This window comes from Lissotriton helveticus, chromosome 1_1 (genome assembly GCF_964261635.1).
Source record: "Lissotriton helveticus chromosome 1_1, aLisHel1.1, whole genome shotgun sequence".
Classification (NCBI taxonomy): Eukaryota; Metazoa; Chordata; class Amphibia; order Caudata; family Salamandridae; genus Lissotriton; species Lissotriton helveticus.
Window position 1 is genome coordinate 1,944,735,281 of NC_136057.1, and position 16,071 is coordinate 1,944,751,351.

General features: G+C 42.7%; 1 protein-coding gene across 4 annotated transcripts in view; it reads right to left on the reverse strand.

The window, feature by feature from the left end:
- Positions 1-16,071, reverse strand: part of NOS1AP (nitric oxide synthase 1 adaptor protein) — a 1,240,081-nt gene that overhangs the window by 142,023 nt on the left and 1,081,987 nt on the right. For 2 of the 4 annotated variants that reach the window (XM_078643785.1, XM_078643775.1), the window contains exons 8-10: positions 7,186-7,350; positions 5,428-5,593; positions 1,771-1,920 (exon numbers count right to left, since the gene is read on the reverse strand). In XM_078643785.1, the coding sequence (XP_078499911.1) occupies positions 1,771-1,920; positions 5,428-5,593; positions 7,186-7,350 (481 nt within the window). Of the gene's footprint in view, positions 1-1,516; positions 1,921-5,427; positions 5,594-7,185; positions 7,351-16,071 lie in introns of those variants that run through there. The other 2 variants (XM_078643807.1, XM_078643795.1) reach the window with 1 other exon arrangement.

Here is a 16,071-nt window from a genome sequence, read left to right on the forward strand (position 1 = left end):
GTGTATGACCATAATACTTGATCATATTCAGTACCAAGCTGGCATCCTTTTTCTTGCATAACAACATCAACCAACCAGACCGTTCTCCTGCAACAAAGATGGAGACTCCTAGAGTCTAATCTGGCACAAAAAAGGGGGGTAAGGAGCTGTGCCAATTCAGTACTGGAAACCTCAATTTAGCTCTAGGACTTCCTAACCAAATATTCATTTCTATTGCCTAGTGCCTCTCACCCAGTGCAATGCTGCATGCATTGACATCTAAAGTTATATGCGGCGTAGTTAAAAATGCGGCAATGCTGGACGTTCCCTGTTGCTCTTCTCAGGATGACCTCTCTGATGTAGGGTCCCAACCTGCAGCGTCTGTGTGAAAAGCATAAATATGGATATACGTTCTCTGCTGCGGAATGTATCAGGGATGGTAGAGTGATGGGCATCAACTGTCCCGTAGACCCTGAAACTGCATGCAGAGGTTTCTTGTGTAATGCAACAATTCCTCACACACAACTGAGGACATCCATAATTTTACTCTGAACCCTAAAGTATGTGACCTGCTGCCCACTACTTCTACGATAGTGCTGTTCCTTAATGGTCAGGCGCTGCTCTGAGAGTTGACGAACCAAAGCATTGTCGTCGCCCATCAAGAAAAGGCAACTCCATAACTGACTAAAGATCTTACAGCTGCCATGGATTAAGGTCCTCCTTTAGCCACTGGGAGGTAACTCACAGGGCCTCAAGATGCACTCCACAGCATAGCACAGATGTAGCCTGCGGAAGAAACTGCAACGAAGTAGGTGCAGGAATACATAAACCTGCATTCTACTTTGAAGGTCTGAGAAGCACTCAAGCCTTTTACTCTCGCTAACATAGGGCGGTTGGACATCAAGAGCCACTTTTCCTCTGTTAACAAGACCTGGGGATTAATGGTTTTGCACAAATTAAATTCCATTTTGCAACATAGTGGCACACCGGAAAAGCAAAATAAATGAGGAGATGTGATATTAAACTAAAAAAACACAAACCGATACTTCCTCACATGTTTGAACCACGGGGAAATCTTGACACAATTCTTGCTTTTTTGAAGGGAGCACAATATTGCCTAAATCACTGAATGGTATCACCCAACCAGTTTTCAAGAAACCTTCCAGATTACAAGTAGCACAAACAGGGTCAGGCTAGCATCTGTTTCACTGCTTTTGGCAATCCAATATATCATCTCTGTGATGGCCCCAGAGCCACCTTAGTCAAGTGGGAAATTGTTTTTTGTTCCCCAACAGGACACTGTGTTTATGAGCCCCCTAGTATTGGGCAAGAATCTGTCTCATATCAGACATGTCACAGCCCTACAAATACTCTCAAGCCTGACTCTTTCCCAGCTTTCCTGACTCAGAGAGGCATTTGGTCTGTGAGGTATTCTTTCAATTCCCTGAACTCTGAGTCTTTTCATGGAGAATATACCATTCTCTGGGCACCCCAGTAACGCTTACTGCACCTTAACAAAGTCCCTTTTCGGGAGTGCCTAAACTGCAATCTCATCTTCCAGGCTATCTCCCATCATCTGCTTCTGCAGGACATTCATTAGGCGCACGGGTTCCTCCTGAGCCCAGGAGTCCGGCTCCTCACTCTCGTCTGTGTTGGACTCGTACTCCGAGGCAATGCCCGACTCCCGGAACTTGTAGAGCTCCAGGCTGCCAAGGATCTCGTCTGGAGATTCTTGGCAGTCACCAGGCAGAAAATGGAAACACTCCAGTTTAACTAAGCAGTTTCCAATACCTAAGGGACTGCTGAAGGCTTGGGAGAAGTCGGTGCCATCGTTCAGCTGCGGCAGTGGGAGGTCCTCTGGACGCGGCGTGGTGCGGTCACACAGCACAGGGAGGACGTTGGAGCGGAACGTGATCTCCAGCAAGCTGTCTTGGGATCCCACTAAAATGGAAGACAAGAAAGAAATATTAAGAACATCCTAGGATTTTAATTATTAAGAGCAGAATCATAAAGTAGCATGGGCTCTTTGGCGAGTCAAATTACATCAAGAGATCATCATGGTCAATGCTGCTTAACTGTAGCCAACTCAAGTATGCAAGCTACAGCAGTAGGCTAATGTAATGAGTGACCCTGGGGAGTCAATACCACAAGCTGAGTAACACAGGACATTCCTTCAGTGCTGGGCTGTGGCCACTAGTGCTCCAATCCATAAGATAGCTGGGCTAGAGCAATTGCAGGGCTCTTGTGTCTTCGGGAGCGGCAAGCGAGACCGCTCCCTCCAATCCTGGTGCTTCTCTCATGCTGGTGAGAGCAGCACCGGGATTGTTTAAGGCAGTTGGCTGGAGCCCGCGTCAGACAGCTACAGCAGGAGGAGGATGTGCAGTGAGGAGGAGGCCTTGTTCAAGGCAAGTGTTTTTTATTTTTACCCACCACCCATTTGCCCATACCACCAGTCACCATAGATGTGAGCCGCAACTGTGTGTGTGGAGTGTATAGTCACATGTACCTAGTTGCCATCAACACATTCCTACTAAGCATGTGCCTTCACACACATAGAATGATTGAAATACCCACAAAACACCCACCCACAATTACTCCTGCTTCCTACGTACACAAACACACGTCCTCGACTCATATTCCTCATCAGACCACCCCTGTGCTCTTGCAACCACATCACATACCCCAGCATCCACCGGTTCTCTCATACACACAACCAACCATCCATGTGCAATTCATGCTCATCCCTAGCATCTGTTTGCGGTCCCTGCAGGTTCCAGGATTGGATGATCTAAAACGCGCACCTCAGCCCGCATGACACTTTACACACAATCCTCTGATGTGTGCACCTTCAATACACAGACCTATCATCCATTCTTCCATACACAAAGCCCAGCACCGCTGTGTCCTCAACACATGACCTGGTGCCAATGTGCCTACGACATATCCACTCCATGCATCCTTGTAATCCTCACAGAGATTTATGACACCTTTTGTCCCTCCTAAACCATCTGATTAGCATGAGTACAACAACAAACTGCTGTCACACATATGCATGATAAACATGCCTGACATACACTGGTCTGCACATAAAATCCTGTCTTCCCCTCAACAGGATGACTTGGTGCTAGATATACATTTTTTTGCTCACAAATCTTGCTCGTTTTTGGCCTTTTGATGGATCTGAAAAATTGCCAATGACTGTGATCGTGACTGCGTCTTATGCTTGCTAATATAACACACACCTATGTAATACTGAAAATGCAGTTTTATGAATGAAATGGAGGATGGACTATAATAGTTTGAGCAAACAGAAATAAAGAGAATCTATAAAACATTGTCAAACCGAAATACCATTTGCACAGGCATCCTATTATGAAGGTATCATTAATTCGGCGGATAACATCCCAAGGGAAATTTCCCGTGTGGCAAAGGAGCTCTTAGAAATCCCGAAACCTGGACTTTCCCCTGAGGCTTCTTCAGAGTAGTGTAATGAACTGGAAGATTTCTTACTAGGAAAAATTAACAACATATACACATACTTTCCCAGCCCAACCCGCCCTAGTGATCTCGTTTTGATGGATAAGTCCCCTATTTGCACAGAACACGTACTCAGGGAATTCCCCACCTTATATCTGGAGGAGTTAAACATACTTTCTCAAATAAAATCAGGGTCCCCCCTTCATCCAGCCCCGTGTGTTCTACTCCAAGCCAGTAATGTGATACTTCCCCCTATTCTGGAACTGGTAAATCTCTCCATCACCACGGGTCTAGTCCCTGCACCATGGAAACATGCCATGGTGAGAGCCATACTTAAAAAACCTAGTTTGCAGCTGGATGATGTAGGCAACAATCAACCAATATCACTGTTTCCTGTTATAGTTAAGGTCCTGGAAAAACATGTGAACTCATCCCTCTCTGCTTTGTGGAAACGCATGCCCTCCTGCACCCTACCCAAAAAGGCTTTCGCCCCCATCATGGAACTGAAACAGCCCTACTCGCAGTGGTTGAGGAATCTAAGCGGATCCTTGAGCAAGGGGGAGCAGTGGCCAATATCCTCCTAGACCTCAGTGCAGCCTTCGACACAGATAATCTTAACGTCTTACTGGAGAGAATTAGATGGTTGGGTGTCACAGAGGAAGTGGCGACCAGGATCCAATCCAATTTAGAGAGCAGAACTTTTCAGTTCTTCTCACAGGAGTCAGCCTCAAGAAACATACAGCTCAGGTGCAGAGTTCCACAGGGATCGTACCTCAGCCCCACATTGTTTAATGTGTACATGCGGCCACTTGCAGACGTTATCGTGCCACATGGGATAAAAATTGTCAGCTATGCAGATGATACACAGCTGGTAATTACCCTTAATGGACCCCAAAACTTTCCCTCCGACTACGAAGCCTGTATGGGGAAAGTGGCCTCGTGAATGAAGCAATTCTGCCTCAAGTTAAATGGAGGAAAAACAAAACTAATGTTTCTGGGTGACACTTCCAACATGGATCTCAAACAGATATGGCCCACTTGCCTGGGTCCTCCTCCAACCCCCAAGACCAGGATAAAAAGCCTGGGTGTTTGGTCAGATAACTCCCTTAAGCTGTAAAACCAAACAATAAAAGTAACAGGGGCTTGCTTTGGTATCATCAGACTTCTCCGAAAGGTTCTCCCTCTCATCCCAATGAATTCAAGGATGACCCTGATTTAGACCCTAATTCTATCGTGCCTGGATTATGGAAACTCCCTTTACCTAGGAGCACCCAAGGTAACAATAAGGAAGCTCCAAATTACACAAAACTGCGCTGCCAGACTGCTGCTGGGAGTTTCAAAAAACCAGTCGACCAAACCAGCTCTGTAGACCCTACACTGGCTACCAGTCCTGGAAAGAGTAAAGTTTAAGGCACTGTGTACAGCCCCGAGACCATGTGGGGAAAGGGTCCACCTATTAACAGTGCTCTCATCACCCCCTACTGCCCTAGGAAATGCCTTCGCTCAGCTCAACTCAACCTCACAGTCATCCCCAAAATCAGAAGGGCAAAAAGCGAAAGAAGGACTTTTTCCTACAATGTTGCCAGACTCTGGAACACGATGCCCTTAGAACTCCGCTCGGAATCCCGTCATCTCCCCTTCCGAAAACTTCTCAAGACCTGGCTTTTCCAACACTCTTTCTTATAATCTATTATTCACCTACCACACTTTTGTTTAGCCGCTAGCGCTGGGTTGCCCTTGGGTAGCTACCGCTCTACAAATGCTAAATAATAATAATAATGAGCCTTTTTGACTTTCTCCAGGGTTTTAGGGGAGTTGCAGAAGGTACTCTTTCTGTGGGAGCATACAAACACCTCCTGGCATCTATCCTGCATGATCCTTGGCCTGGAAGAATGACTGGTCTCTGTGCCCTTGCATGACGTCACACTGTCTACTGATCGAAGGGCCTCAGAAGAAAACTGTATCACTTACTTGTATTGTGCCCCGACAGCTTCAGCTCTAGCTCCTGCACTTGTTTGACCAGCAGAGATATGTGCTGCAGCATGTCTTTGTTCTGCAGCAGGAGCTGATGCACGCGGGCCTGCGCTTCCAGGCGCGCGGCCGCCTCAGCTGCAAGCTGGTCCTTCAGCAGATGAACCTGTGGAGAAGGACAGGGGAAGGTATTAGAGGACTTCTACAGGTGGCGTGGAAGATGAGGATCATTATTGAGTGGTAGTGATGATCGACCTCATTGCCATGCCAGGATGTGGCTTAACGGCGAAAGCAGCCGCCCTTAAAGCTGGAGAACCAGCTTCAAGTCTGGAGGGAGACTCAAGCATCCTATGAATGTAGGCAAATCACGTAATCTCCCTGTGCCTAACAATGAATGTGATCTGTCTGTAATGCAACGGGTGCTCTTGTAAAGTGATCAGATACCTTCGGGTCGAGTTGGCGCTATATAACCCTGTAAAAAAAACATACAAAAACATATGGAACCCTTGCCATCTGCACTGGCAACGTCAGTGCAGATGCAAATGTCTCCTATTGTCATTACATTTTCTTGATCTTTTTGAATGTTTAGATCATGAACCGGCTCGGCACCAAACAGGGCAGCGTAAAAGTGAGCACCATGGCCTATGCTGAGGATTCGGTAATTCTTTTGATGACCCAGTTAGGGCTTTGACAGTAACTGCACAGGGTTGTGGACTACTACAAAATAAACAATTTGATGATTCATGGTTCAAAAGCCAAAGTTATGCGATTTGGTTGCAAAACACATGGGCTTTCCATGGAAGATCGGTTCCACAACTCTAAAAGGTGTAACCAGGTATCCATATTTGGGTAGAAGTGTAGATACCAGGATACATTGGAAAACACAGTTAGCCAAACATAAGCACAAGAAGCAGTGACATTGTTTCTGTGATTAAGAGATTCTTAAATAAATAAGGCAGCAGAGTAACTGGGCCCTCAATTGATGTAATCAAACGTAAACAATGTGGATTATTCTAATATGTGTGAGGTTGTGTTGCCTTGAGCTATAACTGTTGTTAAAGGCCCTCTCCCTCGTTATAAGCCCTTGACTGTAGGTCGGCACTTAAGGTTCACGGCCATCAACAACTGGTATAGCCCTCCATAGTGGGTTACAATACCACATTCTCCCAATGTCACTCAAATCACAAATGGAAATCCCGTAGCACTGCCCCCGATTCACATTCTATTCTTAGCTAGATTCACTTGAACTGCGGGAGCTTGTGAGGGCATACACAACTCACACACATCTCTTCCCTTGCCCAGAAATCCAAGGCTTCAGGAAGCTTGCCTGGCACTAAAGCACACTCTGTTTCATCACAACAGCAAGGGAAAGATCAACAAGCCCCACAGAAGGATCAGCAAAGCAAAGAAAGAAAGGGATTCTGGGGGTCAGGATTCCAAAAGGAGCAAAAGCAGTGTTAAGACAAAATACTAGCTGTAGAGGTGCTTCCTGCCTAGGCCTCACTGTGTGAGGGACATGTGCTCTGTGGCACTTGCCTCCTAAGATGTCTCCTCCTACTCATGGAGACTTCATGGCTAGCCTGGTTTCCTTGATGCATTGCATGAACCTATGCATTGGATAAAGGATGTAAATCAAGCTGCGGGATGTCTTCCACTGTAGTAGATGGCACCCCGGCTTACACCGATCAATTGAAATAGGCATAGAACCCTCAAACAACAGCTACAGCACTTCTCAGTGTATGGACATCACAGAATTACCTGTGCCACAGCCACTTGTGTCTGCTGCTGCTGCTGTTGGAGCTGCTGCTGCAGGAGCTGAATTTGGTGGTGTGTGGACAGCGGTGTGCCCACTGGCAGCGGACTAGAAGCAGGTAGGATCATCTTCGGGGATGCCGTCAATATGTTCTCCTGGCAATGCAAACTCTAAAAACACAGCAAACACAAGAAATGATCAAATCTGCTGAAGCAAGAGAGAGGTCACTGACTGCTTTCATGCCAATCACATGTGTGGAAGGGGTTTAACTAAATAATGCCCTGGGTTCTGGACACTGGCTTGGGAGGCATGAGGTTCTTTAATTTTGACTCCATCTTACATTTGTCATCAATTTGTGTTGCCTTTGCACAGACTGCTCTATTCATGAAGTGTTTCTGCCCTTTGGACTGCAACGTGTAGAAAACCCCCCCTCTGTCCTTGCTTTGAAAGCAATCTCAGACACTAACTGGCCTAACTGCATACAGACATGTTCTGCCATTACTGATTGACCTATAAGTGCTGTAATTGATTGACTTATGGGTTGGGCAGAAACACGACGTAAGGGGGACATTCTGGTTACATGATGTTTTTCTATTGGCTAATCATTTGCAGATCTTGTATGTCCATATTAGGTATTTTGTATGCTTGCAGAAGCTAGGACTGCCCCTTTCTTTTATGCTGCGTTTGTAAATCCTAAGCATATAAAATACCTCTGTGTTCTGTATTCTTTAGACTGCCTCATTCAGGTGCTAAAGGCTCCTGTGTGACGTAGTCTCACTTATTAAGTTTAATAAAGATGTCTTTTAATATTTCAGCTTCTGTGCCAAGTTCTTTTGTATTAGTGAGACCCCTGAGAATGAAGATTTCAGTTCTTCAGATGGCGCGGCCAACGCGGGCTTCATCAGAGAAGTGACTTTCTGTGGGAGTGATCTTGTCAGGAGACAGAAAGCTACTGAGGAGGACAAGACATGATTCTACTAAGAAGGTACTCTGTGCACAGGGATTCTGGAGATTCTTCGTTTCTGCAGCCCAGTATATTTCTGCTCTTCCTGATTTTGATCCTCCACATGATGTCACTCCTGACTGAGAACCCTTTTTGGCGTGAGTATTAAAAAAACAAACCAAAGAGACCATTAGGTCATTTAGAACTTGACAGTTAGAATTTGGATAACCTTTTTGATTGGTAAGAGTAAGGTGGTTTAGTAACCCTTACTGTAGCTTTGGAAGAGTAAGGTAGTTTAGTAACGCTTACTGTAGCTTTGGAACTTTGGAATTTGTGTTGGCCAACTTTGGATTTGTATAGGTTTGTATATGCGAATTGCAATTTGTGTAGACAGGTAATGAGGAGAATTTTCTCTATTTGGTTTAGTTGAACGGTGCACGTACGAAAAGTACATTAAGCACTATTTTGATTATAATATTGTATATTTTGCAATATTTTGGGCATGCCTGTTTGAAAGCTCACATAAGAAGAATGTGTTGATTTATTTTGGAAGGTACCATGTTGTAATGCGAAGTAAATTAGCCGGCTTCCCTAGAAGGAATATCTAAATAGGTTTAGATTTACAAACATATTTCTTCCTTAGTGATTTTGTATCCCCAGGAAATTAAAATATGGACATAATACATACAAGGATCCTTTGTTCTGTGCAATTTTATGAATGAAGATATGCAGAGCGATGTTTGGTGTTCTGCTAGTCAAAGCTAGTGAATTGAGTGTATTTTCGCTTCTTGGACATACATCAGTCTGTTGGGCTGTTTTTGCAGTCTTTTGGAACACAATTGAGAAGCGTTTCTTGTAAATATGACTTACAACCAGTATTTACAAATGGTTTGGTTTAAGTACAGTCTGTGGGCTGTCCTTTATTTCTGTCCTGAGTATTGATATGTGGGTTAAATGTGTGTTTAAATGTCTATGTGGTTTTCCCATTAGTGCAATTTCTGTAAGTGAATAGCGATGGCGCTATTCACGAAATGCATGGCTAAAAGCACGCCGTATTGTGTGTCCTGAGTGTTTGACCCCTTTCTGTTTATGTCTGAAATGAGCTAAAATGTGTGTTTGTGTTTTTTCTTGATGTTTTCAGTCTATTAAGCAAGATGTCTAAATGTTTAAAAACTAAAATGCAAATTCACATTCACTAGGAATAAAAAGCCCTCAAAAACGAAATTGGGTATTTTGCAAAAAAATAAATAAACTTACAGCATTTTCCTAAGATACATCGTGTTAGGTATTAATAGGCAAACAGATCAGCTGAAGTAAATTCCTGCTGAACTCAAAATAATATAGAACACGCATTGATATGTTTTAGTTTGAAAAAGACTGCCAGCTGCTCATGTTACAAGCACTTAGAGACAAGCTAAATAAACAGGAATATTTATTCAGCCAGGATTTTCCCCTCAGTTGCACAGGTGAAAACTTTGCATTTCAGAATTTTGTTTTAAAAAGGTTCCAAAACTAAGGTTCATTATTTTGTATTATAGGAAGACATTTCAATTAAGGGTTTTCCTTTCTTTAAGCATTTCTCTAAGCATATTCTTGGCTCAGTTGCTAAATAATAATTAACCCATGTAATTAAGAAACATTTAAAAAGAAAGAAACCGTAACAGATGCTGAAACAAGATAAGGCAAGTCCAAGGAAACTAAAAAGTTAACGATGTCTTGAACATTGATTGGCAATCTCAGATAAAGATCAATATGGGAAATTGGTTTTGCAGGTCAGTTTCGGGTGACGAAAGTTAGTTTCTTACAGTTTAATCTGGTTAATGTGTACATGACCTGGGGAGGCCAGGCCACTTTGTTCGTCGGCCTATGTGGCACAGAGAAAAATAAATAAAAAGAAAATGAAGTCAGATTCAAGGAATTACAGAGCCTTAATATGTGGAATTAACAAACTGATTGGGTTATAAAAATCAGTGCTACAAAATTCGTTTTTTACTATTCATGAAGCTTAATACTTATACTGTGACCTCCTAGCATTATAATTTAATTTAAGGTATGGTATACTGCATAATAAGGACATTAGCATATAGAATTTCACTTGACCAGGCGTGAAAAACTAATTTTTCTCAGGATTTGCAGGAGATATGACCAATGTCCAATCTCTGCAATTTGTAAAGAACATTCTGTGGATGATTAATATGTAACATTATTATAGGATATTTATTTTTTAGTGCCCCAAATATCAAAGTCGAATTTGGGTAAAATGTGGGCATTTTTGCCATTTACAATAGCTTTAAAGTGCTTTAGGCTTCAGTAAATGCATACATTTAGGTATAATACAAATTTGCAGGTTGTTCCCATTTGGGTTTCCTTTTAAATAGGTCAGTGAGCCAATGTGCCTGGTGCAGAGGTTTGAATTTAATATCAGGGTGGAAGGTTTTAACTTTTGCTGGACCTAACTGAGCCTTCATCCATTTAAGGTAGATGAAATGAGTACCATTGCAAACAAGCATTTGTTCTAAAAACTGGTATGTGTGTTATTATGTTCTGCGAATTATTCACAGTAACTGTTTTAATAATCTAAGTATAGAAATAAATTGTAGCCCCTAACAGGAGTAATATATATATCATGTGTTTTTAAATAGGGTTGGTTATTGCAGGTTAGAAAGAGTTGGGAAGGTTTTTTGTCTTTTTCAGCCTTAGAGTGAGGTGGGAGTTAGGAGTAAGTGTAAACAGATGGAGAAATTATTGCTTGGAAAAGCAGGGCCTCAAAGGGTGTTGGCTCACGGGACACGCAGAGTGTCTGTGAAAAAGTTTTTGGAAAGTTAAAAAGGTTTAGCATGTTTTCAAAAGATGGTTGTTACAGTTGATATTTTGTGTGTTATGTGCAGAAATGTTCGTGCGTTTTACATATTTTTGCATTTTATCCTTTTATGAATTGTTCCTGCTGGTCCTGTGTGTCAAAAGCGACACAGTTAGTTGTGTTTGACAGCCAAATGTCCACTAACTGGTGATCTGCTGTCAAAAGGAGGGTGATGATTTTAAGCCTGACAAATAAAGCAGGCCTGAATATTCTGTTTTGAGCTGCAGGTTCACAGTGCATAAAAGTGCATGCAATAGTGTTGTGTGTCAGCGCTTATTTACATATGCTATTGTTTTGTCTATGCTTTTTGTGCTTGATATACGCAAGTATATCTGATGGCTTGACATGTGCGTTTTGTGTGTGTTTTTTTAATGCATGTTTTTGTTTCATGTTGCTGCTTTTTGATACTATTACAAGTTTACTTGTGTTGTGAAGGGATATACATGACGATGTGTATCATGTACAACAGTTGGGTAGATTTGCTCTGACACTAAATTTCACAGATAGACAGACAACACTTCATCAGTGTATGTCAAATTTGGCTTTAATGGTATTTGAAGGAAAATAAAAAAGAGATATACAGAATCAAAGTGTGTCATCTGCAATTAGTCACAATACTGTTTTCTTCCCTTAAAGGAACAGGCAGCCCTAAATGTATGTATCCTGATTGTACATGGTGACCTAATTTCTATATTACATTAGTCAGTTTTGTTCTGCTTCCTAAGTAGTGTATGGCTTTGTACCATAAAGGAAACAAGGCTTCATTTTTACCTAGTCCCATTTCCCTTTTCCAAATTCCTTTCACCAGTTGATGTATTGCTCAGGTTCACACTTCCAGACTGCAGTAATTTACCAGAGACCCCATATTATGTATAATTCCCTTTTGTATGACCAGACTGGTTTTCAAAAATTTTCTTTAGGCCTATTCTGATGTTTTCCAGTTTGACTGTTAGGGTAGTGATGGACTGGTTAACTGACTCAATACTATAGTAAGACAAGTTTTCTACCTCAATAGGAGGCACCTTACGTTTTTTGGAATATGACAAATTCAATGCCTATTCTAATTTGGTTTTTAGTTACTTTTTTCTGCTGCTTTAATTTTTGATGGACCAGATGTATTTTAAATAATGGAAATACCAGGACTCTAGTTCTTGTCTTTTGTTTCCACATTTTGATCATTAGCTTTTGTATTGCATAGTCCACCTGATGTACAATTCTTAAAGGGAGGTATCTACATGTCCCTGATAAAATGTATTATGCGATTTCTCTTTTGAGGTGTTGTAGATAAGGAATTTAGGAACACCTATGTGTAATCATTTAGAGAAAAAAAATGTGTTTGCCCCATTAGACAATGCTACCATGTGTGAGGACATCCATTCAGATAGAATTCCCATGTCGCTATCTCCCCTTAGATGGTAGAGGATATGCACTCACATGGAAACCCAATTAAAGAGGCTAGAGGCACTGTTTTGCCTACTGCCTTTGTCTTTGTATTGCCTTTGAGAATGACAGTGTATTCTAGACCAGAAATGTCCCATGACGTATGGCCACTCCTTTAAAGATTGTAGGCCACTTGCTTGCAGTCCCCTTGTTATACAATGAACTGTTTTTGTACTTAATTGAAGGAAACAACTGTGTCACATTTCCTATGTCACTAGGTTCTGCGGGATCTTCCAGAGTCAAAGGAAGAATGATACCCTGCAGAACGGTGATAAAGATGAGTTCTAATTCTCATCAGTGACAGCTAACAGATGAACAGTCCCAACACCCAGAAAGTGCTTCATCAACTGTATCTCCAACGTATTGTGCTTGCTTCATCAGAAGGCGTTGAACATCAGAAAAGAAGGAGGATCTGGTTTTGCCACAGAACCAGAATTTCAGTGCAAAGAGCGAAAGAGAAGGATTCTTGTTGTTTTTGAGGCTTCAGTTTTCCACCCACCTGTCATGTGCTGGTTAACCTCTGACAGTGTGCAGTCCCTTGAGCCCCTTGGCCTGAGTTTTGGCCACACACCCCCTTTCCCTTTGCTCCAACGAAAGTGCAGTGCACCGGAGGATTTGAGATTGGCAAAAGGCACTACATTATGGGGCCCATGAAAGAGCAGCCCGAGCCTCCTCTGACACTGAATAGAGAGTGTTGGAGCCTGAAAGTGTTGCTGAGAGTGACAGTCTGTTGCTCTTCCCCGATTAGTAGTACTTGGGTCTGCATGAGATGATCTGTGCCCTTGATCAATGAAGAGCACACTATCTGTAGTGCCTGCCGCAGAGGAGAGATATTGGTGCACTGCATTGAGACATTGAGACTTTCAAGTGAGCTGTGAGTGTTTGCCAGGAAGGCACTCCAACGGATACTGAGTAACATCATTTTCATGAAAGGCCTGAATGTAGAGGCCCATGCGGAAGAAAACAACAGAAACAGGATTTGATGGACAATAGAAGCCTGCCAGAAGAGGCTTCGACGGACTCTGGGTATTTCCCGTGCGATCGCATAGAATTGGTGTTTGGAGACTGATTCTTATTGTTTTATTGGCATTGTCAATAGTCATTAAAATACAATGTTTGCAAAATAATTTTAGGATTTGCCTGTGTAATGGCAAAAGGGGGGTCTGAGGTTCTTTAATTTTGACTCCATCTTACATTTGTCATCAATTTGTGTTGCCTTTACACAGACTGCTCTATTCATGAAGTGTTTCTGCCCTTTGGACTGCAACGTGTAGAAAACCCCCCTCTGTCCTTGCTTTGAAAGCAATCTCAGACACTAGCTGGCCTAACTGCATACAGACATGTTCTGCTATTACTGATTGACCTATAAGTGCTGTAATTGATTGACTTATGGGTTGGGCAGAAACACGACGTAAGGGGGACATTCTGGTTACATGATGTTTTTCTATTGGCTAATATTTTGCAGATCTTGTATGTCCATATTAGGTATTTTGTATGCTTGCAGAAGCTAGGACTGCCCCTTTCTTTTATGCTGAGTTTGTAAATCTTAAGCATATAAAAGACCTCTGTGTTCTGTATTCTTTATACTGCCTCATTCAGGTGCTAAAGGCTCCTGTGTGACGTAGTCTCACTTATTAAGTTTAATAAAGATGTCTTTTAATATTTCAGCTTCTGTGCCAAGTTCTTTTGTATTAGTGAGACCCCTGAGAATGAAGATTTCAGTTCTTCAGGCATTAGTGGAAGAGTTGAAACACTCAGACCTTTCCTCCCTTGAGGAGCCACCAGACACCCCCTGATTACATGAGTAACACTCTAGACCCCTGCATTGAGTCCCTGTTCGGAGGGCATGTAGACTTCCCTACTATAGGAGTCAGTTGATGGTTTCATGACCTGGATTATAATACCATTATGGGGCACTTACACCCCCTTATCTCCACGACTTGAAAAGTATGTGATTATTTCCTTATAGTTAGTAAATGCCTTTACCATGGATGCCTGAGGAGGGTGTGGAAGTTATGGGGGTTATTTTGTTTCATATAGTTAGTTTGTTGTCTACAGGCCAAGGGACCCTTGGGTACATATAGAGGCACTATGTACAGGATAACAAATGTTTCCGGCCTTGCTGTATCCATATTGATCGTTGGGCTATTGTCATGTAACGCCAGGCCCTGCCACGTGGGAGGATAAACTCGCTTTCAGATTTTCTGGATCTATCAGCATTTGATTGTCTATCTGTTTCCTAGTGCACCAAGAACCTGGTTTCTCTCAAAAGCAATAACATTTGTTAGAAAGAAGAGTCTGAAACACCTCATCGCCACGCATCCCTACATAGTGGACACCATTGGCCTTACGTACGGTTCTATAGTACTTTTTGTTAGATTATACAGTGAGCCCAGTGAAAGTGGTATTAATTAAGGGGGACTCTACCTATGACTAACTAAGGAGTTAGTCAAGTTCAGACTGGGCTCTGCCTGTAAGCTAAAAGAACAACAACCAATAGTTGCATCTCTATTGAAGGTGGATCAACCGTGATGGTCCAGCAGCATGAATAGATAAGACTCTCTAGCATCCAGAAGAATGTAGCAGGGCTGTTCCTTACCACATCCATCTGTGTGATGACAAGAGACCTTCTAGTACCAGAAAGCTACCTCCGCCGATAAAATTTAGCTCATGTAAGGATGCCTAGTCATCACTTTGATTTTGATGGGCACCTGAACCTTCTTTTTCTTACCCATGTAGCCGAAAGCTCTGCCAGCTGAAAGTAACACACCCAGCAAGAAACTCGAGCAGGAGAAGACCAACACCAGCCATGGCCCATTGTAGTTCAACGCGCCCTACAGTGGCACAGCTGTCCCTAGAGAAGGGTATGTGGGCCACTGACACCTAATAGGAGCGAACTGGCTGCAGAAACGTTCTATGATGGGCACACCTTGATGGAAGATCAATGCTCCATGTGAGTAGGGATGAGGCCCTGTCAATCACCCTGTGATCACATCTTCGGCTCTATATAGAGTATAAATCTCTACCCTCTGCCAAATTGAATGCAAATATCTCTACAGATAGGACTGTCACTGTTCACCCAAGCCTGCATCCGCGGATCTATTTCACTCCATGTCAAAGAATTAAACTACAAACCTTCAAACAGACTATTACTAAACATTTGGGTGTCTGCTCAACCGCATGCATCACACGGTGGTTGTGCTTGAAAAAGAGTCTGCTCTGTGCACGTGGGTTTACATGGATTGAATCCAGCCTCAATGAACATTTGCGATATATAGGCTGGATCTGACCAAATTGCTGCTCTGATGGAGTCACTGGGTAGTTGTAATAGATAGTAACAAACTAATTTGATACACAATTTTAGGAAAACAATGGGGCTAGTCAAGAAAAAATAGATTACACTGAAAGCTGCTATCAGCACTTATTGTATAATATCTAGCTGCAAAATTAGTCAATATGAATGTAGTAGGTGCCCTTTTGAGACAACATAGAGGGTCTTTAGAACAGTGGATAGACCTCCGGCATGGGGAGGAGGTGTCACCCTGTCACTGGCATCGACCTGTAAGTCTCATTGCACTATTTTCACTTGTGCAATGGGTTGCACCTCCTTGAGCACCAGGTCTGTCTCTTTGCCTCCTTAAAGACCTT